At 36.8% G+C, this 26,683-nt stretch overlaps 1 protein-coding gene across 1 annotated transcript; it reads left to right on the plus strand.

The window, feature by feature from the left end:
- Positions 1-1,145: 1,145 nt before the first annotated feature.
- LOC108486476 (cell division control protein 2 homolog A-like) lies at positions 1,146-5,714 on the plus strand. Its single transcript, XM_017790542.2, has 9 exons — positions 1,146-1,295; positions 1,719-1,769; positions 1,846-2,030; positions 2,474-2,594; positions 3,061-3,234; positions 3,758-3,921; positions 4,651-4,738; positions 4,842-4,895; positions 5,366-5,714. Exons 2-9 carry the CDS (start codon positions 1,761-1,763, stop codon positions 5,453-5,455), a joined length of 885 nt encoding a protein of 294 aa, XP_017646031.1. The 5' UTR covers positions 1,146-1,295; positions 1,719-1,760; the 3' UTR covers positions 5,456-5,714.
- The last annotated feature ends 20,969 nt before the right edge of the window (positions 5,715-26,683 follow it).

Genomic DNA, 26,683 nt, shown 5'->3' on the forward strand with positions numbered 1-26,683 from the left:
TCAACAATATAAAATGTTTTGAGCGCTCGATGTGGCATGTCTGATCCGCCATAACGTCTGGCCGGGTTTGGGGTGTTACAAGTAGAGGTTTCAATGGTCAGAATCGATAATTTCTCTTCAAGCAAAATTATCCGCCTTTATCCGCTACCATTGCTATTTTTCCTCTGCAATTCCTCTATCAACCGCTTTGCCATGTCTAGCTGCTTTATTTCCATGTTACCCTGCCTTATAATTTCTTGAAGATCCTTTATCTCAGCCTTAAGTGCAGAAATTGTAAATGAGCTTGCCAATTTCTGCAGTTTTGCCAATTAAATCCTTCTGTAAATAAGCAATGCATGACAACTTCTCTTTTAGACTATGCAACTCAAGCAATTTCCTTTCAAAGGTTAATCTCCTGCTTTCCAACTCCTTAGTGGGACTCTATGAATGCTCTATTTCTGTATTTGGGTTCAAATTCTTTGTGTTAACCACTTCAATCCCCTCCTCATTTTGCATGTCCTCTTCCTGCAAGAATTTTGTTTTTTCATTAGACTTATGTATAATAGTGAAAAATATTGAAAGGGATAAGATTGAAGTACTGAAAATTAAAGAAATGGTGGAGGGAAATGGTAAAGGAAGAAAAGTGGTGATTAATATTGCCAGTGAAGGGCCAAAAGGGTCTTCTCCTAAAGAAGCGGAGGCATTGAACCCTAAGCAAAATTCTCAAGGTGCACCCAACAAAACTTCGACTGAATCTGGTGCTGTTACTACAAGTAAGCCACCAAAAGCCCCAGTTGTATAACCATGAAGGTTTTTCAGAAGGAACTATTCTTTGGTGTTAATAATCATTTCAACTAACTCAGCTGTAGCAGAAGGAGAAGAGGAAGAATGAAGCCACTTCACCAACGTGGCAAGTTAACTTGCCACATCAGCTGGTTAACTTACAACGTCAGCAATCCTGTTAACACTTTAACGGTAACTGTTAATCAGTGACTATTTTTACTTTTTTATAACGTTAGTAATTGTTTTGTAACTTTTTGAAAGTTAAAGTGATTGAAATAAAAACTATACAACTATTTTATTAGCTATCCCAAAATTGAGTGGCTGTTAATGTAATTTACACTCATTTATATTTTGATGGCTCTATTTAAAGAATTATTAAATATAAATTTAATTAAAGTCTCGATCCTCTTGGATATAATAATTGGCAAAGACTCAGCTAGAACAAGAAACATTTGGGCAAAAAGAAAAGGAAAGGAAAACTGAAGAAGGCGAGAAGGGATCGAGAAGTCAAATGGATCTCGCTTTTTTTTAGGGTTGGTGTTGTTTGAGCAACAACTCGTACTCTTTCTTACAGTCGTACTCTAATTCTAATATAGTAGGATATAAATTAGGTTAAGGTCTAGGGTGGGTGAGTGAGTGAGTCCGAATGAAATCCTTTTCTCATTTCGTCTGAGTTTTACTTCTCTTTTCCCTCATTGCGCTGTTCTTCTACTATTTTCTTGTTTGGATGGATGGTTTGATTTATATTCATTTGCTGGCTTCAAACTTTAAACCTTAACTGCAACTGCAATCCTTCGATTCCGCTTTCTTCATCTTTCCCTTCCATGTTGAAGATTACTGTCAATGCAGATTATTCTGTTTTGGATTAATGTTTGAGATGAATCCACCCCAATTATCTATTTTCCCTTTTTCCTCTTACTTTTAGCTTTTCCCCTTGTAACCTCGATTTTCTGCAGTTCTTGAGCAACAGACCCAACATTTGATGTGCTCTAGACCGCATGGACCAGGTTTGTGAATCAACCCTTGTTGTTTCAGTGTACCTCTTATTGTGCTCCTTATCCTTTCCTTTTATCAAATTTTCAGTACGAGAAAGTTGAAAAGATTGGTGAAGGGACTTATGGCGTTGTTTATAAGGCTCGTGATCGCATCACCAATGAAACAATTGCTTTGAAAAAGATTCGCTTGGAGCAGGAAGATGAGGGTGTACCTAGCACTGCTATTAGAGAAATTTCTCTCTTGAAGGAAATGCAGCATGGAAATATCGTTAGGTATGCTGCACTGAACAATACAACTTCCCGTTACCTATAATCACATTGCTGTTTCTCCACTCACTAGTTTAGACCTATATTGCTTCCTGCTTGTGTTGCTCTTCAATTTCTAGGTATTTACTTCATGCATTTTTTTGAATACCTACTTCAATTTAAAACGATGTGGATCTATATTGTAAACTTGTATGATCTATTGACTGAAAGGAAGAGTAAAAGGCAAAAATAAAATATTAGAAAAAACACCACACTTTTTCGGGAAGCAGGAAGATGTTGATGGTATTTGCTCTACTTAGATTGGTTGAATTAAGCCAATGTATTGGCTTTTATGGATCTGAAAGTTTTGAAAGCAAGGTCTAATCTGCTTATATTTTGGACCATTTTCCAGCTTCGTTTTTCTTATGTAGACTGGCTGTAAGCTTCTCTGATTGATCTTTGGGTGACAGGTTGCAGGATGTAGTGCACAGTGAGAAGCGTTTATATTTGGTTTTTGAATATTTGGACTTGGATTTGAAAAAGCACATGGATTCATGTCCAGAATTCGGGAAAGATCCAAGAATAATAAAAGTGAGTCATATTTTTCTTCTGTCTATTTGAAATTTAACCGTTTTATAATGTAAAACTATTTTCCAAAGAATTAATATAATGGTTAATGTAGGTTTCTACATTGTTTATAGTAGAGAAGAGATGGTTTACAAATGTTCTCTGAAGTGTGACGCATTGTTGTTCTTTTGTTGGTAATCTTCTTATTCAAGTGTCTGGCGCAAGCTAGAGAGTAGGCCATCTTAGACCTGTCATGTTGTTGGATAAAAATTTGAGCTTAACAAGGAAGAAATGTAGTGCTGTTGAATCTTCTTTTCAAGAAATGTCTAATTGCACAATCTCTCTCTTTATCATATTAATTATTCTATTCTAGGTTTACATATTTACCCGAGAGCACCAAGACCTTGCTATTATCAGTCATTGTTTGACCTTGGTTGTGTGATAATAATATTATTCCTAGTAATAATGTTGCAATTTGATGATTTTGCAGACATTCCTTTATCAAATTCTCCGTGGCATTGCTTATTGTCACTCTCATAGGGTTCTTCACCGAGATCTAAAACCACAAAATCTGCTGATAGATCCTCGTACTAATGCACTAAAGCTTGCTGATTTTGGACTGGCCCGAGCATTTGGTATTCCTGTCAGAACATTCACACATGAGGTATCAACAATCACCAAGTTTGAGGTTTTTGGCTGTTCACTCTGTAATAATGCTTGATGGCTGCCATCTTTTGCTAGGCTTTTATAGTTGATCAAGTTTTCAAAAGTGATCTTACATTTTCCTCTTATATAAGCTATAATTATTAGAAGTCCCAAAAAAAAAAAGAAAATATCAATTTGCCGGGAGAGCTCCTTTCTTTGCTGTGTTTCTGTTGGACAATCATTTTGGTTTTACTTCTGTCAAGAACAAGTCTAATGCTGGAAATAGGAAAAGATAGTCTGGGCAACTGGAATTTGTTAGTTGCATCAACTAGTTTTCCTTGCATCACATTGCAGGATTTCCATAGCTGCAGGGTCTGTAATGCAGTTTTAGATTGCTTTTGAGCACCAGTGACTTGGTTTCTAGTCAGATATGCCCTAAATGTTTTAGGAAAATAGTTCTTGGCTAATTACCTGTATGCTCAATATTCAGTACATACGCACATTGACATTGGCCTCTCTTCTAAAATAGTCGTTATCTCTAGGTGGTTACCCTGTGGTACAGAGCACCAGAAATACTTCTTGGGTCCCGCCATTACTCTACTCCTGTTGATGTGTGGTCAGTAGGCTGTATATTTGCTGAGATGGTGAATCAGCGGCCATTATTTCCTGGGGATTCTGAGATTGATGAACTATTCAAGATCTTCAGGTGTCGTGCTCTCCGACCGCAAACTTGTTGCCTTCATTTTATTTTGGTTTCCTCTTATGTTTCTGGTGTTCTTTTTATCATTATTTTCAGCATTTGACTTTTACTTCATTCTTTAGGAGGGTTTGCTCTGATAATCTTGGAAGGAAGATTTGACTATGCTATTCAAATGTTAGCTCTAACATGTTTATAGGTATACTTTGATAATGTATCTGCAGGAGCATGGTTGTCCTTGAAACCGAATTTGGAAATAAGTCTATGCTGTGTCTTAACCAATTTTTTGTTTAAACCGACAGGGATGCTGATGATCTTATATAAACAACTTAAAAGAGAGTCCCTTACTTAGTACTTGGGTTCTGCAAAGTTAAATGTCTCTTTTTCTGTTCTTTATATCTTTCCCCTCCTTACATGCCTGGAAAGGCTGAAGAAGAGTTATTTTGGCATTAGAAGATCTGGATGATGTTATAAATTCTTATTTTGGACACTGGATTTATTTATGTTAATTTCTTGCATCTTTGGGCACATGCCTGTTAGTGCTCTTTATTTATTTAACATGTCCAAACACCTGTTCATACATTTTTATACATTTGTATGAAGGAAATGGAGCACATTATTTAGGTCATTGAACAAAAAAAATTCCTTCCACATGTGCTTTGTAGGAAATATTGTTGCAAAATTTCTCCCCAAAACTTGTGCATTCTTTTTAGACTGATGTATTGTTTTTATATGAAGAATCTTGGGTACTCCAAATGAGGATACATGGCCTGGGGTGACATCATTGCCTGATTTTAAGTCTGCTTTCCCAAAGTGGCCTACTAAGGTAGAGTTGTTTTTATGGCATCTAGTGGTCTTTTGTTCTATAGTTAACCTCTTAGAGAGAAAATAATGTAAAGAGGAATTAATTGATACACCTTCGCTTGCAGAATTTGGCAACTGTTGTTCCAAATCTTGAGTCAGCTGGCATTGACCTCCTTTCTGTAAGTATTTTTTTTTTGGGGGGGGGGGGCCTTTAACTGTGAGCTACTAAGTGAGAGTGTCAATTTTTGTGTTAGTTAGCTCTTAAGATTTGCGAGTTAGTTGGACTTGTCGATTTTTTCTTTTGCTAAAATCAGAAAATTTGTGTTGATTGACTTGCTTTCTTCATCGTTAGCATAGACATTAATGACTTAGGATTACTATCTTTTTTATGTGTGTATATTGGTGATTATGAATTCAATCTCACTGCAGCTTGAGATCATTTTCATAGTGGGTGTGATCATAATTAGAAAAAGTGACTTCTTGGTTGAACATCCTAATTTAAAGGCAGCTGATTTTCTGATATAGAGCAGTTTATGTTGGCTTGAACATATCACCAATTCCTGATGATCACGTAGGAATGAATTTATACACAGAAATGAAGTAGGTGTAATATTGTACTGACAATGTCGTGGTCTGTATCACGTTTCAGAAAATGCTGTGCATGGATCCAAGCAAAAGAATTACGGCTAGAAGTGCTCTTGAGCATGAATACTTGAAGGATATTGGGTTTGTACCTTAATACCATTTGCCGTCTTAAATGAGAGAAGCGTATATCAATCAATGTCAATGTGTAGCATTTTGTGGGTTTTTGACTGTGAGAAATGGTGTGGTATTTTTTTTTTTCTTTTCCTAAGAGCATTATTTTTCTTGCAGTTCGAGCATTATTTTTCTTGCAGTTACCTTGGAATTATGTACTCTTTTCCAATGTCTTGAGTCTGACTGAATGTTTGTTTGGCTCATAAGTGAGTGAATGTCATCTCATCTCATCACTTGGGTTATTTATTGCTCCTTTCCGACTGTCCTTTGCTTTCGATTTCTTATGGCTTTTTCACTGCAGCCTGAAACAGCCTAATCCTCTTTTGGCTCCTTTGGTGTTTACATGTTTCTAGAATGATAATGGCAATAGAATGATTGCAAAGTTATAAGAAAATAAAAATAAGAGCACATAGATTTTATGTGAAATTGAAGAAAACTACAGACAAAGAAAAAGAAATGATAAAAAAATGATACAAGAGAAGTTTTATATGGGCGTGCGGTATGGTCTGTATCGCGGGGGTTTCCCAGTGCACCACAAATCTCAACCTTAGTTTAGTTTTGTGCTTAATGGAGATTTGTGAGGTTGAGGGGTTAGGAGCTTTATTTTGCTATTGTATTTATTTTTTCAACATATGACGGGATTCAGGTTATTTAAACTCTTAACAATATTTATCTTGACACGAATTCTTAACAAATAAGTTTTCTAATTTTTTCACAAAACCCTTAAAAGAGATATTCTTCAACAATAAACATCAATCAAGTCCAAGCAATAGTCAAACTTGGTTATAGGAAGTGATTTAGTCATCATATCCGTAGTATTATCATGAATATTAACTTTGCTCACATCACCACGAGCAATAATATTACGCATAAAATGACACTGAATATCGATGTGATTTGTTATCTTATGAAACATTTGATCATTTGTAAGGAAGATGACATTATGACTATCACAATATCATCACGAGCAATAATATCACGTATAAAATGATACTGAACATTGATGTGATTTGTTCTCTAGTGAAACATTTGATCATTCGTAAGGAAGATGGCACTCTCACTATCACAAAATATTGTATTGATCTGAAGGTTTTTACTGAGTTCACCAAATAGTCTTTTTAACCAAATAGATTTTTTAAAAATTCTAGTAATTGTCATGTACTCAGACAAAGTAACTGTAGTTTGTAAAGTGGCTTTTCAGTTGATGGCACAACCTTGAATAGTAAATACATACCTTATGAGTGACTTTCATTTATCAAGGTCTCCAGTAAAATCAAAATCAACATACCTAATGACTCAATCTCTAGTTCTTGTAAGCTGTAAGCAAACATCAGTAGTACCTCGTAAGTATCTAAAAATCCACTAAACTGTTTTGCAGTGTTCTTTACTGGGATTCACCATGTATCTATTAACTACACTAACTGGATATGATAAATCTGGACGTAAGCAAACCATAGCATACATGAGAGATCCCACTGCACTAGAATATGAAACATGTGACATATAGTCAATCTTATCATCTGATTGCAGAGATAAAGTCGATGAAAGTCTGAAGTGGGCTGCTAATGATTACTAACAGGCTTGACACTCTGCATATTGAACATGTAAAGAACTTTCTCAATGTACTGTTTCTGACTTAGGTACAATTTATCTCAATGTACCATTTTTGACTTAGGTACAATTTACATGTTTTTCTATCTCTGAGAATCTCCATCCTGATTATCTTTTTTGTTGCTCCCAAATCTTTCATCTCAAATTCTTTACTAAGCTTGGTTTTGACCTTTTTTATCTCTCATTTATTTTTTTGCTGCTATCAACATGTCATCAATAAAAAGGAGTAGATATACAAATGAACCATCACAATTTTTCTTAAAATAAACACAACTTTCAAAACTGCTTCTTTTGAAATCATGAGTAGTCATAAATGAATCAAACCTCTTGTACCACTGCTTAGATGACTGTTTCAGGCCATAAATGGACCTTTTTAGTAAGCAAACATAGTCATCCTTTTTTGAAACTATAAAGCCCTCCGGTTGTTGCATGTAAATATCTTTCTCAAGTTCTTCATGTAAGAATGTTGTTTTCACATCTAACTGCTCAAGTAAGAATGTTGTTTTCACATCTAACTGCTCAAGCTCCAAATCATATATAGCCACAATACCAAGCAATGCTCAAATCAAGCAATGCTTGAATCGAACTATGCTTAACTAGAGAAAACACATTTGTGAAGTCTACACCTGAAACCTGATTGTAACCTTTTGCAACTAGCCTTACTTTATACCTGGGTTGGGTCAAATCGAAACAGTGGTTTCAAAATAAAAAATTTGAGATAAAAATATTTATTTTATTATTTTAATAAGGTTTATAGCATGATAGAATTATTATGTGAAAATTTCATAATGAAATTTTACTGTTTGAATGCTTAATTCGGTAAAAAGGACTAAATCGCGTAAAGTGTAAAATGCATGTTCTATTAGTTAAAAGTATTCAATAGCTATAGAATATTAATTAAGAGGTCCTTATGTTGTAATTTGACCATTTGAAACTTGGGTGGACATATTTGGTCATTAAATGGATGTAATATATGTATTATTATTAAGGGTATAATTGTAAATTGGTTAATAACATAAGATAAATAAAAACTAAATAATAAAAAGATGGTGTTCATCTTTCATCCACCACCGAAATTAGAAGAAAAATAAGAAAAAAATAGGTTTTTCATTCGGCAACTTTAAATTCTTCGATTAGGTATGTATTTTGATTGGTTTTTAAGGATTTTTATGTTTTTGTTATCGTTGCTTCGTATTCTAGTTAGCCCGTACTTTAGATTTTGAAATTGTTAAAGATTTTTCATGTTGCCATTGTTGAATGTTTGAGTAAATGTTTGATGATGGATTTTGAATAATTGTTAATAGTTAAACTAGTTTTGTAAAGTGATTTTTGACAAATGTCAAAAAGGAATTAAATTGAGAAAATGTAAAATTAGGTGGTTAAAAGTGTGAAATAATGAAAACTATGGGCTGCTAGGAGTCCCTATGAAATTCGACTAGGCTTGGGTTGGTACTAAATTGCATGAATTTGCAATTTTATATGATAAGGATTATATTGTAAATAATGTAAAACTATAGGGGCAAATGTATAAATTTTCCAAAATATGAATTATTGACTAAATTGAATAGATTGAATGCTGAATGTATGGAATTGGATAATATATAGATCAAGATAAGCCGAGATCGAGTTTAGATCAGGGAAAAAGGAAGATTGACGAATAGCCGATAGTATTTATCCGAGCAATACGAGGTAAGTTCGTATAATTAGAATCAAACTTTTAAATACTTGAAATAATTGTAATGAAAGTGTATAATTGAGTAGTTGATATATAATTGGATTGTGAATGCCTTATCGATATAGTTTAATTGTTATTGAGCCCCATTTGAATCGTAAAAATTCTTAGGATACGAGTGACATGTCACTAGGGTTACCATTTTGGTTGAGATCCTGCATGTGTTGTGGACTCACACAGCTCATATGAGCTTACCGATATATTAGCTCATAAGAGCTTACTGTTCTTAGCTCGTCAGAGCTTACTGTTCATCAGCTCAGGAGGAGCTTACCGATCATGGCTCGAAAGAGCAAAAATGATAATGAATTGACAGATTATTAATGTATACCACCCAAGTATCCTTTGAAGTTCTAATAGGTTCAACGGACGTAAATTCTGTTTATATGGATAAAGTAATGTTTATACGGATGAGTTACGATTTTCAAATGAATTATTGTTTATATGATTGGAAATGAAATGTTACCAATGTTGTACATGATATATGAATTTGGTAAGATGCAATGTATTGAGATAATGGATAATTTCATGTATTCAAATGACTAACTTGTGATGAATGCTTATGTTTAGGTATTTGGTAATTGAATTAAATATACTTTGATAATTCGCCTTGATTTTTGTATTTATGGTAAGTTTAATTCTGAATTATACGGGCTTCCTAAGCTATAAAGCTTACTCTATTTCTTTTTCTATGTTTTATAGAGGTTCGTTAGCTCGCTCGTTTCGGACAAGTCAGAGTTTCCCATCACACTATCCAATTGCCAATTGGTACTTTTGAACTTGTGGATATTTGTAAATATGACATGTATAGGCTAGTTTAAATGGTGATAGTTATGGTTACTTGAGATTATGGATTTGGTACTTTTTGTGTATAAATTAAGCCATGTGATTTGGCTTATTTTGGCATCATGTTTTGGTTGTGTATAAGTTTTCAATTATAATATATGTTTTGGCAAGAAATAGATGAAATGAAAATGTGCAAATGATGTTTTGATATGTAGTTGACATATTAATGGATAATGCATGATATTAATTAGGTAATTGAGTACTAAATTGAATTGGTATATTACATGTATGAAATATTATGGAATGGTTGCCAATTGGGTTATGAAATGTTGTCATTTATGTTTGAGTATGCTTGTGTATAAAGGGTGGCATAATGGCTTTGCAAGTAGCCTATTTTTGTCCACACGAGCAGATACACGGGCATGTGTCCCAGCCGTGTGTGACACACGGTTATGTTACATGGCCGTGTGTCCCCTGGTATTGAAATTAAACTAAAGTCAGTATACTCCACATGGTCTTATACACGGGCATGTGACTAGCCGTGTGGTACAAGTCAGTATGTCCCGTAATTAGCACATGACCTAGCACATGGACATGTGACTTGGCCATGTTGCTTAAGTCAGTATACTTCCTAGTTTTCACAAGGTCTAGCACAAGGACGTGTCTTCAGCTGTGTGATGCAAGTTAGTATGTATGCTGTGTTTCCACACGGCCTATGACACAAGCGTGTCTATTAGTCTTGTAAGGCACATAGCTTGTTCACACGGGCATGTGACCCTTGAAATGTAAATTTTTTTCTAAATTTCCAAAATTTCCATATGTTATCGGTTTATTTTTGAACCACTTCTTAAGCATGTTTAAGGCCTCATAGGCCCTATTAGGGACAATATGATTGTATTGAATGATATTTGTATATGAATGTATGAATGTATGAAATTTGGATATTAAATGATGTGTATTGATCGGTAATACCTCGTAACCCTACTCTGGTAATGGATACGGGTTAGGGGTGTTACATTGGTTCTTCAACTCCTAGAGTCCCTTTTTTCTTCTTGAACATCCATTTACAGTAAAAACCTTTTACCCTTAGGAAGCTTCACTAGGTCCCACATTCTATTCTTATGGAGTGGTTCCATCTCTTATTGCATGACAATCATCCATTTTCTTGAATCTTCATGGCTAGCTGCCCCGAAATAAGTAGATGACTCTTGATTTGCATCTATATCTTCAGCCACATTTAAATCATAAGCAATTATATCAACCTCGTCGAACCTCTTTGAAGGTTTAATTTCTCTTCTAGGTCCGTTCTTTGCAATATATCATTGTGATACTGATTGTGGTGAAAAGTAACTCTAGTCTGAGTTTCTGTACTAATCTGAGTAGTAGACTTTGTTGTAGATCCTGGATCAATTTGAAGCTCCACCTACTTCACATGTTGTTTGATTTCTGTTGGTCTTTATTGGAAGAATCTTTAAGATGTAAGTTAGGCAGCATAGCAGTTTCATAAAAAATAACATCTCTACTAATCACAACTTTTCTATTTTCAGGACACCGTAACTTATACCCTTTAACACCCGCCTTATATCTAAGAAAAACAAACTTAATAAATCTAGGTTCCAATTTACCATTACCAACATGAGTATACACAGGATACCCAAAAATGTTCAAATCAGAATATCAACAGGAGTACTAGACCATACCTCTTGTGGAGTCTTTTTCTCAATGACAATGGAGAAAGACCGGTTAATCAGAAAACATGCAGTAGAGACCGCTTCAGCTTAAATTGACTTTGGTAAAAAAGTATTCGATAACATACATCGAACCTTTTCCATGATTGTTCTATTCATTTGTTCTGCAACACCATTTTTCTGTGGAGTATGGTGAATTGTCAAGTGTCTCACGACGCCTTCTGATTTGCACAATTCATTAAACTTATCAAAACTTTATTCCAAGCCATTTTCTGTGCAGAGGTGTTTTATTTGTCTTCCTGTCTACTTCTCGATCAGTCTTCCAATTCTAAAATGTGGGCAACACAACACTTTTTTTACTTTAGGATGACTGTCCGAACTTTCCTAGAAAAATCATCAATGATCATCAGCATATAATTAGCGTTACCCCTCGAAGGCACTCTAGATGGTCCCTAGAAATCAAATTGAATATAATCTAGCATTCCCTTCATGTTATGGATTCCTTTAGTGAATCAAACTCTCTTTTGTTTCCCAAAAATGCAACGCTTATAAAAGTTCAGTTTGTTAATGCTTTGTTCATCAAGAAGTCTTCTTTTGCTTAAATATGCCAAAATCTAGTAACATTATCATCTGAGAAGGAAAAGGAAGCGACGACTGCATCAATAACAGTTGAACCCTACAAAACATATAACTTGACACTCTTTCTTTGCTCTTTCATCAAAACGAGGAAACCCTTGTTAATCTTTAGAACTCCACTTTCAATTGTGTACTTGTACCCTTTTGAATCAAGAGTACTCAACAAAATCAAATTTCTCTTCAATTCTGATACATGTCATTCGTTACTACGTGTTTTGACAACTCCATTGAACGTCTTAATTTTGATCGTACCAATACCGACGATTCTACATGAAGCATTATTTTCCATCAAAACAACACATTCAGACACTGTTTCATATGTTGTAAACCAATCCCGATTGATACTCTTATGGAAGGTGCAACTAGGATGGATGACCTACTCCTTGCTCACTTTAGAGTTGTCAGAAGAAGCAACTAGGAGTTCATCTGTAACACCCCGAACCCGAGACCGTTGCCGGTGTCAGACACGAGGGGTTAACAAGCCAAAACCACTTATAGCACCGACCAACTTGACATTCCCAGGCAAGCTGGAAAACTGCGTCACTGTTGCCTTAAAAAGCATATCTCGAGTTACAAAACTCAGAAACTGATTCTGTAAATTTTTCCTGAATTTAGACTCATATATCCATCGCTGGATTTTTTTCTAGAATTTTTGGTTGGGCCAATTGGTACAGTTTATTAGTTAAAGTCACCCATGTTACAGGGGTCGACTACACTGAACTTTGTGCGTTACAACTTGAATATCTCTCTGTACAGGGTTTCAATACTGATTCCGTTTGTTTCTAATAAAACTAGACTGAAAAATGAATCTGGACATATAAGGCATGACTTCTAATTCATTCTGGATAATTTATGGTAAATTTTCAAAGTCGCGACAGGGGACCCAGAAACCGTTCTGGCCCTGTCTCACGAGAACTTTAATATCTCTTAGTATACTGTTCATATGATCGTTTCGTTACTTTTATATGAAAATAGACTCGTCAAGGTTCGATCACATAATTTATTAACTATTTAACACCATTCCTAAAAATTTTGGTGATTTTTCACATCCACGTCACTGCAGCTGGCAGCCTCTGTTTTTAAGGTAGGCTTTACCTATATTGTAGTTCCCATGGACCAACTATAGTCTAGTCATACTTAGGTCCACATATGATCATATTTAGCCATTCCAATGGCTGATCATGTGACCAACACTCTCATTCCAAACCATAATCACATCATGAAACCAAATATAATTACAAACCACATATGGTCAAATTCCATACTCCACTTTTACGAACCATTTTCGCATGGCCGCACACATATACATCACAAAGTACTTAAAACAACCGAGGGTGGTCCTATACATGCCATATCCAAAACTCAACTAAAGGAGTACCAAAAGGGCTTTGATAGTGTGGTTGACTTCAACTTCTATGATCCCGAATCCGATCGCTAACGAGCAAAATCTATAAACAGAGAAACAAAGAAACGGAGTAAGCAATTTATGCTTAGTAAGTTTCGAGCCATAATATACACACAACCAAAGCATAGCATTCAAGTAGCTAAACAATAATTCATATGCACAATTTCTCAAAGACATGCTTACTTCACAATCCCAACTCTTATATTCATACACAAATAACGGCCTAGTTAATGCCGATAGCTCATTTATCATTAGAGCGAATATTCATACGCACTTACTCATAGTGTGCTAAGCACACACAAAACATACCTTGTTGTTGGGAATTTCACAAGTGCATTAACTGAAAATTTTCCAGCAAGTTCAAAGTTCTCGAATCACATACCTTCGAGTTTATCCGGATATAGCTACTCGTTCAAACGCCGGGACATAGCCGGTTATGGTAACCCGCACAAAGGCCTTCGGACTTAACCGGATATCACAATTTGCACAATTGCCTTGGGCTTAGCCCGATATCATAACTCGCCCAATTGCCTTGGGCTTAGCCGGATATCATAACTCACACAATTGCCTTGGGCTTAGCCCGGATATCACTCGAACATTCATACACATCTTTGTTTCAATTTCATAACACAACTTTTATGCACAATTCACTTAGCAAAAATATCATTTCGCTCAATGGCCACATACAAAGGCACAATTTCGATTGCTTATTACTTCATTCAATCGAATCAAAATCTAAGTTTCGATACTTGAAAACTTACCTCGGACGTGGTCGAACGATTTCGACGGCTATTCGACGGCTTTTTCCTTCCCCTTATCGGATTTAGCTCCCCTTTGCTCTTGAGCTTAATTTAACAAATAAATTGGTTTTATCATTTGAGCATCGAAGAGGAATTCAAGATACCTAGCCAATATATATGCTCATTAGGCATCAAAGTCGCATATGTACGAAATCACGAATCGAACTCAACACATTAGTTAATATTCCTCTTAGCGAATTTTCTAAGCCAAGAATAGGCATCAATATGCTTGCCTCTAACCGAATGCATGCACACCAATTTCCCCTCATGTTGCCGAATATGCATGTCCATGTTGAGGCCAATTATGCACTTAATACCACACAAAACAGCATGCATTTTACTAACTAACGCATTACATATTGTAGCTCAATACACATCTCTCATGTACTTCATAACCAAACATCATCACAAGCAAATATATACCTTGAAATAGTATATATGTCATGCCAATAAATCATGTGCAAACATGTATACACATATAGGTGCAAGGTCGAATCTCAAGGGTTCATACCCATCCAAACACAAATTTTACCAATCAAGTAACAAGCATAAATCATGCTCATGAATGCACCATGGCGAATACATCACAACCATACTCTTTCAACTTCGGTCATGGTTAAACAAAGAATTCAATGTCCTACTCAAAAATACTAAAAAGAAATTTCAAGAGTAGTCAATCCATCATTACATGCATCATCAACAAGCTTCACATTTAGCATGCAATGGCTTTAACACAATATCAACCTTGGCCAAATACCATTTTTCATGGCATAGCAAGGATTTGAACCATGGCTAACATGCACATCAAGTTAGCAACCAAAACAAGCATGAATCTCATGACACAACCTCAACATACCTTAATCTTGATGCAAGTATAGCCAAATCTCCTTCTAGATCTCTTCTAAACTAAAAATGGAGCAAAATTTCCTTCCTTCTTAGAATTTTCAGCCCAAAGAAAATGAGAATGGATGAACCAAATTTTTTCTTTTCCTTTCTCTCAACTCACGGCCAAGGGGGAAGCATGGATGAGACCATTTTTTTTCTTTCTTTGCCCATGCTCTTTATTTTATTATTTCACCCTAATGCACCAACAAAACATGTTTCATGACATGTTTTGCCCATCCACTCTTGCCATGGCCGGCCACTTCATGTTGGGGGAATTGACATGCAAATCCCTTATTTTGCATGCATGTTCAACTAGTCATCACACCTTTCCCCATCATACTTTCAAAGTTTACTACTAGGTCCTTTCTAATGAAATTCACATTTATAACTCTAAATCGAAACATCAAAATGTCACACATGAATTAACACATATTATAGGCATCAAAATAAATTATAAATTATTTTTATGCCTCGGTTTTGTGGTCCCGAAACCACCTCCCGACTAGGGTCAATTTTGGTGTCACAACTCTCCCCACTTAAGAAATTTTCGTCCCCGAAAATCTTACCGTAAATAGGGTTGGGTATCGCTCTTTCATAGAGTTCTCGGTTTCCCAAGTAGCTTCTTCTATCCCGTGTTTGAGCCATAACACTTTCACTAGCGGAACCCGCTTGTTTATAACTCTTTCACTTCACGTGATAGGATAAGAATCGGTTCTTCCTCATAACTCATATTGGTTTGAATTTCAACCTCGATGGACTAATCACGTGCGATGGATCGATCTATAGCGTCGAAGCATCGAAATATGAAAGACATCGTGAATCTTTTCGAGTTCGGGGGCAAAATCAAATGATATGCCACTTTGGACCGACTCGCTCGGATATCTCATATGGCCCAATGAACCTCGGGCTCAACTTGCCCTTACGGCCGAATCTGAGTATCTTTTTCCAAGGCGAAACCTTGAGAAACACTTTATCTCCCACGATACTCGATGTCTTTTCGTTTGCACCAGCGTCGACTTCCGACGATCGGAGGCTATCTTCGACTTTCACGGATTACTTTCACTTTCTGCTCAGCATCTCTAATTAAATCCACCGAAAATTTTGCTTTCACCGAGCTCAGTCCAAAACAATGGTGTACGGCATTTATGACCGTACAAAGCCTCGTAGGGTGCCATCTTAATACTTGATTGAAAACTGTTGTTGTAAGCGAATTCAATCAAAGGCAAATATCGTTCCCATGAACCACTAAACTCGAGGATGCAACATCTTAACATATCCTCAAGTATCTGAATTATCCGCTCGGATTGACCATCGGTTTGGGGGTGAAAGGCGGTGCTGAAATGTAGCTTGGTACCCAAAGCTTCTTGCAACTTCTTCCAAAATCGCGAGGTAAATCTCGGATCTCTATCCGATACGATGGAAATAGGCACCCTTTGTAATCTCACAATCTGAGAAACGTACAATTCGGCTAGTTTGTCCATTGAAAAATCCGTACGTACAGGGATAAAGTGAGCCAACTTAATCAATCTATCTACCACGACCCAAATCGCATCCTTCTTACTTGCTGACAATGGCAGTTCGGATACAAAGTCTATTGTGACTCGATCCTATTTCCATTCGGGTATCGTGGTCGGCTGAAGTAATCCTGAAGGCACTTGATGTTCCGCTTTCACTTGTTGACATATTAAACATCTCAAAACAAAGTCGGAGATGTCTCGTTTCATACCATGTCACCAAAACCGACGTTTCAAATCGTTGTACATCTTCGTACTCCCCGGGTGGATTGCCATTCGGCTACAATGGGCTTCGTTCAGAATTATCGAAATAAGTTCAATTCTTTGGAACACACGACGACTTTTGAACCTCAAACAATCGTCATCATCGATTTGAAATTCGAGTCCTTGTTCGAACACACTCAAACCGTTTTGCAACCAACTCATCGTCGACTTTCTGAGCTTCACGAATTTGACGTATCAATAATGGTTTGGCTTTCAATTCAGCTACTAACACATTGTCGGGTAGAACAGACAAGTGTACATTCATCACTCGTAAAGCGAATAATGATTTACGACTTAAGGCATCCGCAACCACATTCGCCTTTCCCGGTGATAGTCAATGACCACTCATAATCCTTTAACAGCTCGAGCCAACGTCTTTGTCGCAGATTTAAGTCTCTTTGAGTCATCAAATATTTGAGACTTTTGTGATCCGGATACACATGGCACTTCTCACCAAATAAGTAATGTCGCCATATCTTTAAGGCGAATACGATGGTAGCCAATTCGAGATCATGGGTCAGATAAATTTTCTCGTGTGGCTTTAATTGCCTCGACGCATAGGCCACAACTCGACCTTCTTGCATCAATACGCAACCTAACCCGAGTAGGGATGCGTCACTATAAATAACAAACTCTTTGCCCGATTCGGGTTGCACTAGAATTGGGGCTTCACCAAATAAGTTTTCATTGATCGAAACTTTTTTTTGACATTTCTCCGTCCATTCGAACTTAACATCCTTTTGGAGTAGCTTCGTCATTGGCGTGGCTATCATCGAGAAACCTCTTACAAATCGTCGGTAATAACCGGCAAGCCCCCAAAAGCTCCGAACCTCGGTAATATTTCTCGGAGGCTTCCAGTTAAGTATGGCTGAAATTTTGTTCGGGTCGACTCGAATACCCGATGCAGATATCACATGCCCCAAGAAGCTAACCTCTCTTAACCAGAACTCACACTTGCTGAACTTAGCATATAATTGCTTATTCCGTAAAATTTGCAACACTAACCTCAGGTGTTCAGCATGTTCGGTCTCATTTCTTGAATAGACCAAGATGTCATCAATGAACACGACTACGAACCGATCCAAATATGGTCTGAAGATCTGATTCATTAAATCCATAAATACCGCAGGGCATTAGTAAGCCCAAACGGCATCACTAGGAACTCGTAGTGACCATATCTCGTTCTGAAGGCAATCTTGGGTACGTCTGAATCTCGAATTCATGAATCGATAATAGCCCGATCTCAAATCTATTTTCGAGAACACCGAAGCTCCTTCAGCTTGATCGAACAAATCGTCGATCTGTGTAACGGATATTTGTTCTTTATCGTCGCTTTATTAAGCTGACGATAGTCGATGCACAGCCTCATGGTTCCATCCTTCTTTTTCACAAACAACACTGGTGCACCCCAAGGTGAAAAATTCGGGTGAGCAAAACCTTTATCCACCAATTCTTGCAACTGAGCTTTCAACTCCTTTAATTCCGTTGGTGCCATACGATACGGAGCTATCGAAATTGGGGTGGTACCAGGTACCAATTCGATGCCAAACTCTATTTCCCGAACAGGTGGTAATCCCGGCAATTCTTCAGGGAAAACATCCGGGTATTCACAAACCACTAGCATTGCCCATATTTCTAGGTGGCCTACCTCGAGTTGTGGTAGCACCCGGGTTCCCACTTTGATTTACGTTTTGTTCAGATAAACTCGGGCAATCCTTAATGAAATGATCGACTGATCCGCACTTGTAACAGGAGCGGTCACGAAGTCTACAACTCCCAGAATGCCATTTGCCACAATATTGGCACTCCGTTCTGTCTCGACAATCATTGCCAACACTGGCGATCGAAGTGACTCGCGTGCCCATAGGGGGTCGATCGCGGTCTCGTCTAGAAAAGCCCGAAGTGTCTCTAGACCGGCCTAAGCCATCTCTAAATTTCTTTGATGATCGTGGGAAGGGCTTCCCAAGACCTCTTCTGAAACTCCCTTGCTCCCACTTCACTTTTCTTTTCTCCATCTTGAGCTCCTCGGCTTTGCACGCCGCTCGACAAAAGCCACAAACTCTCGGATTTCCAAAATGCCAACATACGACTTTATATCATCATTCATCCATCTTGAGCGTTTACATCACACTTACAAGAAATGCATTCAGCAGCGTCTTGGCTAAGCCTCACAAATTTTCGTTCGTAGTCGATAACCGACATGGAACCTTGTTTAAGTTCAAGAAATTCCTTCCGTTTTGATCCATAAATCTCGATGATATACTTCTTTGAACTCGGTTAGAAAGAACTCCCAAGTTACGTGCTCCCTAGGCACAACAGAAGTCGAGTACTCCACCAATAGTAGGCGGAATCGCGTAGCAAGGAGATAGTACACTTTAAGCATTCATCGGTGTACATGATAGCTCATCGAGCACCGGATAGTGTTGTCCAACCAAAATTCAGCTTGCTCGGCATCGTCGCTATCCGTAGCTTTAAATTCAGTAGCCCCATGTTTTCAATTCTGTCGACTAGGGCTTACTTGACCTTATTTGGTCGATTCACGAGGTATTGTAGGTCTGGGGTTGCATTAGTCGGGAATGGAGGTTGTGGAACAGTAGTGTTAGTTCGAATGTATTGGTTGAACCAATCATTCATCACGCTATAGAAGGCTTGCTTAGCCTCATCATTCGGATTGCTAGCAATAGGTTGAGAGTCCGCCGGAACTGTCCCTTGCGCGAGAGCAGGCGCCACACTCTCCACATCATCAGCTATTGCTCGGTTGGGATCGAAATCCATGGCTATAAACAAACACAAATTTCAAAATGTCAGAAATCACCACACTATCAATTATCACTTAATGGCATGTATAGCTAGACCCCAAACATATCACGGTAGTCCTAGGATCGACTAAACCATAGCTCTGATACCAATAAAATTGTAACACCCCGAACCCGAGACAGTTGCCGGTTTCGGACACGAGGGGTTAACAAGCCAAAACCACTTATAGCACCGACCAACTTGACATTCCCAGGCAAGCTGGAAAACTGCATCACTGTTGCCTTAAAAAGAATATCTCGAGTTACAGAACTCGGAAACTGATTCCGTAAATTTTCCCTGAATTTAGACTCATATATCCATCCCTGGATTTTTTTCTAGAATTTTTGGTCAGGGAAATTGGTACAGTTTATTAGTTAAAGTCACCCATGTTACAGGGGTCGACTACACTGACCTTCGCACGTTACAACTTGAATATCTCTCTGTACAGGATTTCAATACTGAAGACGTTTGTTTCTAATCAAACTAGACTGAAAAAGGAATCTGGACATATAAGGAATGACTTCTAATTCATTCTGGATAATTTATGGTAAATTTTCAAAGTCGCGACAGGGGACCCAGAAACCATTCTGGCCCTGTCTCACGAGAACTTTAATATCTCTCAGTATACTATTCATATGATCGTTTCGTTACTTTCATATGAAAATAGACTCGTCAAGGTTCGATCACATAATTTATTCACTATTTAACACCATTCCTAAAAATTTTGGTGATTTTTCACATCCACGTCACTGCAGCTGGCAGCCTCTGTTTTTAAGGTAGGCTTTACCTATATTGTAGTTCCCATGGACCAACTATAGTCTAGTCATACTTAGGTCCACATATGATCATATTTAGCCATTCCAATGGCTGATCATGTGACCAACACTCTCATTCCAAACCATAATCACATCATGAAACCAAATATAATTACAAACCACATATGGTCAAATTCCATACTCCACTTTTACGAACCATTTTCGCATGGCCGAGATCTGACTCGCATGTTAAGCATGCCATATTTTGATAATCTGATTTGCATGTAAAGCATGCTACTGAAAAATCTGTTCTGTTGCCATAACACATGCATCGGGTAGGAAAAATGTACTAAGGAAGTATCTGACAGTAGATCTATATTTCTGGTGGCTTGTCCATAATATTATGTATCTAGTAGTAAAGCTACAATTTCTAGTGGTTCGACCACATTTTGGTGTGTTATTGGTTGGATAAGTTCTGGGAACTCTGTATGGTGTGTAGCGGAGTTAGGTAGGATTTAAGTTCTAATATCTATATTGTATTCTAAAAATGTTGCATTGATTATGTCATTACACAATCTATCATATTTGATTTATAATTGAGTAATTTATATATGTTATGGATTGATTAATATGATATTGTGATGAATTATTTTGTGAAATAAATGTTATTTAAGACTTACACTAAGTTTTTTTTAAGCTCACCCCCTTCAAAATTTGATTCCAGATAATCGAAGCTAGGATGGGCTTGGCTACGAAGGTACTCTTGGTTATTTTTTGAAAAACCTTGCAAGTAGTGATATTGGACATTTTGGTTTGTGTTGATGCTTTATGGACTTTAATTTTGGGACATTTTTTTTGGATTTTTGAACTTTGGATAATGTTTTGGGGTTTTTCTTTTTTGCATGATTTTTTATGTTAAATTATAATTTAAATAATTTGAAGAAATAAAATTAAAACGACGAACTATTTTTATAACAAAATTTATTAGACCCCAAGTAACGATTTTAAATTCAATATTTGATTTTTAAAACCCATCACAACATGTTTGCAAAATCGATGATTTCCAAAGTATCAATATCAATCTTATGATTTTTTAAAATGACATCTTCTGCTGCGATGTTCTTTTTTTAATCTTGACATTTTTTATTTGAACATAAGATTGAATTTCTAAAACAAACACTTAAATAACACAACCTTGGGTTTTTGCAAAGAGATTTTCAAGAGATGATTTCTAAAATGTTTTCTTGGGCCATCATCATGACCAATGTAATCTTCAAGATTTGGCCATAACGTTTGGGCTGGGTCTAGAGGGCTATAGGACACAGTTCTACAACAGGGGTCTATATTATGGGCACATGACGACTAACTTGGCGGAATGCATCAATTATGTTTTGAAGGGAAAATGCCATTTTTTGGTAACCTCGGCTGTTAAAGAGACATACTTCTGTTTAGCTGAACCTTTTCCAAAGCGAGTGGCAATTTATGTTAGGCAGATGTAAGACGTTCATGTTTGGAGCAATCACACTGAAAGAAATTAGGAAGGGAAGAACACGAGCAAACTATATGCATCCAGTGTATCACTCGCGCAAAAACCTGTGGTTTTGAGTAACGGAGTTTGACTGGCCCCATGAAGGGATTGCCTGGGGACCATGCCATATACACATCAAAAACTAAAGCTATAACTATGGTAGATTTGACACATTTTGATTTCCATGTGCTCATGCAATTGTAGCATGTAACAGTGCATGTTTGGATCCCATGAACTTTGTGGACATAGTGTACAAAGTTTCAAACATGTACATCATGTGGAGAAACGTATTCCCACCGGTCCAAGATAAATTGAACACAACATTCAAGTTGTTACCTAATAGATTAGTACATCGCAAACCAAAAGGTTAACCGACGTCCACTAAGATACGTAACAACATGGATATCTAAGAGAAGTAAAACCAACCAAGGTTATGTGGGTGGTGTAGGAACTCGGGGCATACAATGCTGTCATGTCCACACCAAAAAGATGATATAAGTACAACACCTTATTAGTAGATCTATTAAATTGTTCACTCCGATGAACTTGTCGTACTTTAATGAAAAAGAGATTTTTATTAACTTTTAACAATTTTTCCATATGATACAAATCAATAATTTGTTAACAACCAACTTTAATGAAGAATGAATTTTAGTAACTTTAATAAATAAGGATGTTTGACATCGATGCAATAAACATGTTTGATATTTATTGAAATGTTAACATGATAAGTACAATAATAAATTAAATCAATCCAAACCCATGTCAGAATGTGTGCCATACTGGGGTGGTCAACATTTGCGAGCCGGATTCCTTTTTGGTTAAGACTTTGGCAGAGGTTGTGGTACAAGCCTCTCCTGTTTTTCGCCTTCATCCGTAGTTGATTGTGATTGGGTGCTCCTTAGTTGCCATCGATCATCTTCTACCCTAGGAATAGGTGGTTAGGAAGATAAGCCACATTGATAGAACAAAGACCCAATAGGTGTTTTTTGTCACCATCAGCGTAAGGGTATAACTATATTATGTTCCATAAACCGGTGACCGATCGAATGGACTCTCGGTCAATGGTGGAAACATAGACGACCTAAACTACGGGGTGGTATGTGCATCGATGTTGAATCCTGCGTAAGTACAGACAACGGACCCATCTTGTCACACATCGGATGCATCGGCAGTCGTCATGGCCTCATTGTATACAGTTGCCCCCTCCTATTTTCTTCACTTAGCAAGTATGGCTTGCCAACAAGCCTAAACCAAGACATATACTTCGGATAGCAAGCTTACTCTAGCGTGACAATCACCTTGTGAGGAGGTAAAAACTCGTACCAATTGTTCCATATGTTCATATATTCACCATGGAATCTAATCCAATTCTCATCCGGCCTCCCCGCAAGTTGATTGGATGGAGATCATTGAGATCCTAAGGTGCCAATCGATTGCCTGAACCTTAATTGCCGCATCACCCTATTCGGCTCATGCATCTCTAGGATAACGTACACTACTAATGACACATTCACGTCCCAGATGTTGGATTCACCAGGAATTCTGATGAGATGCATTCCCAATTTTTTAGATCCTTGCATGGCGTCTATACAAACTATATTAAAATAATAAAAAATAGTTATATATATACTATTAAATTTTAAATCAATTATGTTAAATCTTAATCTTAAATCAATTAGTTATATATATACTAACCTTCGTTTCAGGTTGTTAGTCTAACAAAAGCCGTATATCTCGCATCTCCTTTGGTACTCTCGCGTAACTCGGCCTATGATTCCACCTTTTGGAATAATTTATTAACAAAATAATTTAAACTTTAAATTATTTTATCACGGTTAATAGTTCATTTAATGAATTTTTGTAACACCCCTTACCCGTATTCGATGTCAGAACAGGGTTTGAGGCATTACCCAACTTAAACATAAACAAACATACAAAATCGGGTCACAAAATTTTGTTCAAATTAAATTCGTTCCTACATATGCATGTTGTCCCTTATATGGGCCTACGAGGCCCAAAACATACATCAAGAGTGGTTCGGGACTAAATCGAGGACTTTAAAATCTTTAAGAAAACTTAGAAAAAATTTCATGAGTCAAGGTCACACGCCCATGTGGGTAGGCCGTGTGGTTACACATGCCTGTGTGGCTTGGGACACGCCCGTGTCCTCAGCCTGTGTAACTCTCTGTTTATGACGTCATCAATGCAATTAGTGTCACAATTCCAAGTCACACACCCGTGTGCTTAGGTCGTGTGGCGAATTAAATTCCAAAAATTAAGTGCAGACTTCACACGGCCTGGGCACATGCCCATGTCCTACGGCACACGGCTGAGACACAAGGTCGTGTCTCTGCCCGTGTGTTGACTACTGAGCATTCTATTTTGCATTTAATAGGGTGCAGGGGACATACAGCCGGATCACACGCCCATGGGGTAGACCGTGTGTCTCACACGATCTAGACACACACCCGTGTGCCTACTCGTATGGACAACTTTGAGACTATTTTCCAAGCATTTTGTCACCCTTAATAACACATGCACACTTATATATCTCAATGACATTCTACATGGCATAAATGAGAACTTACACGTTCATAAACATGGCTCATGCATGTCAACTTCTTAACACTTTATACTTACTTAACACTTCATATTTTATTTAGACTAAGCTTACCAAGTTCTCATGCATTATAAAACATCAATTTACTTCCATTTTACACATTCATGTCTTAGTTGTTATTATGCCATTTACTCACAACTCCATCACCAAACATCTATGGTCACAATGCTAAATGAATTTAACCATATCAAGAGTGATTACATTCCCATAATTAATAAAAGCCATATCTTATGGCCATGTACAAAGTGAATCATCAAATCATTATAAGCCAACACACTTGGCTAAACCAATATGACATATAAAAAAAGACCAAGTCCCTATACATGCCATACTCAAAATACTTAAATTCACTATATCCAAAAGATTAGTTTGATAGTGTGAATCGAGCTCCAACATCCTTCGATCCCCGAGCTAGCTTGGCGACACTATAAGGAAATGAAAAAGGAAAAGGGAGTAAGCATAAAGCTTAGTAAGTTTGTATGTAAATAAATAACAACATTAACCATGCAACATTATACATATAACACAATAATATTTATCACAATGTCATCAAGTATCATAGGTACATATTAAATCATGCCATTTACATAATGTGCAATAAAACTCATGATCATAGTTCATTCATTCACTTCTTCCGAGGTCTCATTGATTCATAATCTCAATGTTTATAAGCTTTGTGTACGTACCTGTATTCTTCCAACATGATCATACATTGCCATCTCTTTGACATAATCGTTGGATTACCCGTTGAACCACTTGGAATACTAAAGGATACTCGGGAACTCTCATATACATGATAGGATTCCAATGCCATATCTCAGATATGGTCTTATATGGGATCACATATCGATGCTAATGCCATGTCCCAAACATGGTCTTACATGGGAACGCAGGTCGATGCCAATGCCATGTCCCTGACATGGTCTTACATGGGATCACATATCGATGCCGATAGCCCAGCTATGGTCTTACACAAAATTGCATACCGATGCCAAAGCAATGTCCTAGACATGGTCTTACATGGGATCGTACATAACCCTAATGTCATGACATTTGTATCCTAACTATTTCTAAGGTTCAACCAAGATTTTGAGGTGTCAAACTCATCGAATCGTCATCGAGTCATCATTAATTAAATCCATATATACAATTTATGCAACATTAAAGAATTAAATAAATAATAATGTAATGTTGCATTATTTACACACAAACTTACCTCGGTACCCAAAATATGGCTACTATTTGATTTAGTCCACAACTTTGTTCTTTCATCAGTTTAGGTCTAGTCTCCATTTTTCTTGATCTATAATAGAAAATTTGGCTTATTCAATTATCACATTGTTCAAAATAGTCCATAAGTCATACTTTGGAAAAATTATAATTTTGCCCCGAAACTTTTACATAATTACAACTTAGCCCTTAGGCTCGTAAAATGAAATGTGTTCATTTTATTTGATTCCCAAGCCTAGCTAAACTTGTATCATACTCATATCAGCCCACATTTTCTTTCAAATTAGATTTTAACCACCTATTTTACAACTTTTACAAAAGGTCCTTTTTAGGTGTTTTCATGAAAAACTACTTAATAAAATATGTTTATCATGCATCAAACTTTCATATTCCTCCATTAAACACTAAAATACATGCATGTCACACATGGGTAAGTTTTTGAAGATGAACCCTAGCTCAAAATAATGGTAGAAATGGCTAGATCATGCTTCAAAGATCTCAAAAACATAAACAACATTAAAAATGGGGCTAGGATGTACTTACTATTAAGCTTAAAAAGATGAACAAAACCTTAGATATGGCTCCTCGAGAATTTTAGCTAAGGTGGGAGGAATATGGACACAATTTTGACTTATTTTTCCATTTTTATTCTTTTATTAACCAAATGACAAAAATGCCCTTAAGGCCTTTCTTTCAAAATTTTCCTATTCATGCCCATTTTTGTCCATAAAAATAGGAATTGGGAAAATTACTATTTAAGGACATCTAATTAATAATCCATGGTAATTTCATGCCTAAAGCTTCTATAACTCAAATTTTACAACTTTTGCAATTTAGTCCTAAATATCAAATTGAACACTTTATCAATAGAATTTCTTCATGAAACTTTCACACAAGCATGCAATCATATCATAGACCTCATGTGAATCATAAAATAATTATTTATACTTTGGATTTGTGA

The sequence above is a fragment of the Gossypium arboreum genome, chromosome 6 (genome assembly GCF_025698485.1).
Source record: "Gossypium arboreum isolate Shixiya-1 chromosome 6, ASM2569848v2, whole genome shotgun sequence".
Classification (NCBI taxonomy): domain Eukaryota; kingdom Viridiplantae; phylum Streptophyta; class Magnoliopsida; order Malvales; family Malvaceae; genus Gossypium; species Gossypium arboreum.

Excerpts from the sequence above, each read along its gene's own strand:
- LOC108486476 (XM_017790542.2), top strand. Across the intron at positions 2,031-2,473 it reads CAGCATGGAAATATCGTTAG|GTTGCAGGATGTAGTGCACA; the intron begins GTATGCTGCACT and ends TTTGGGTGACAG. Across the intron at positions 4,739-4,841 it reads TCCCAAAGTGGCCTACTAAG|AATTTGGCAACTGTTGTTCC; the intron begins GTAGAGTTGTTT and ends CTTCGCTTGCAG.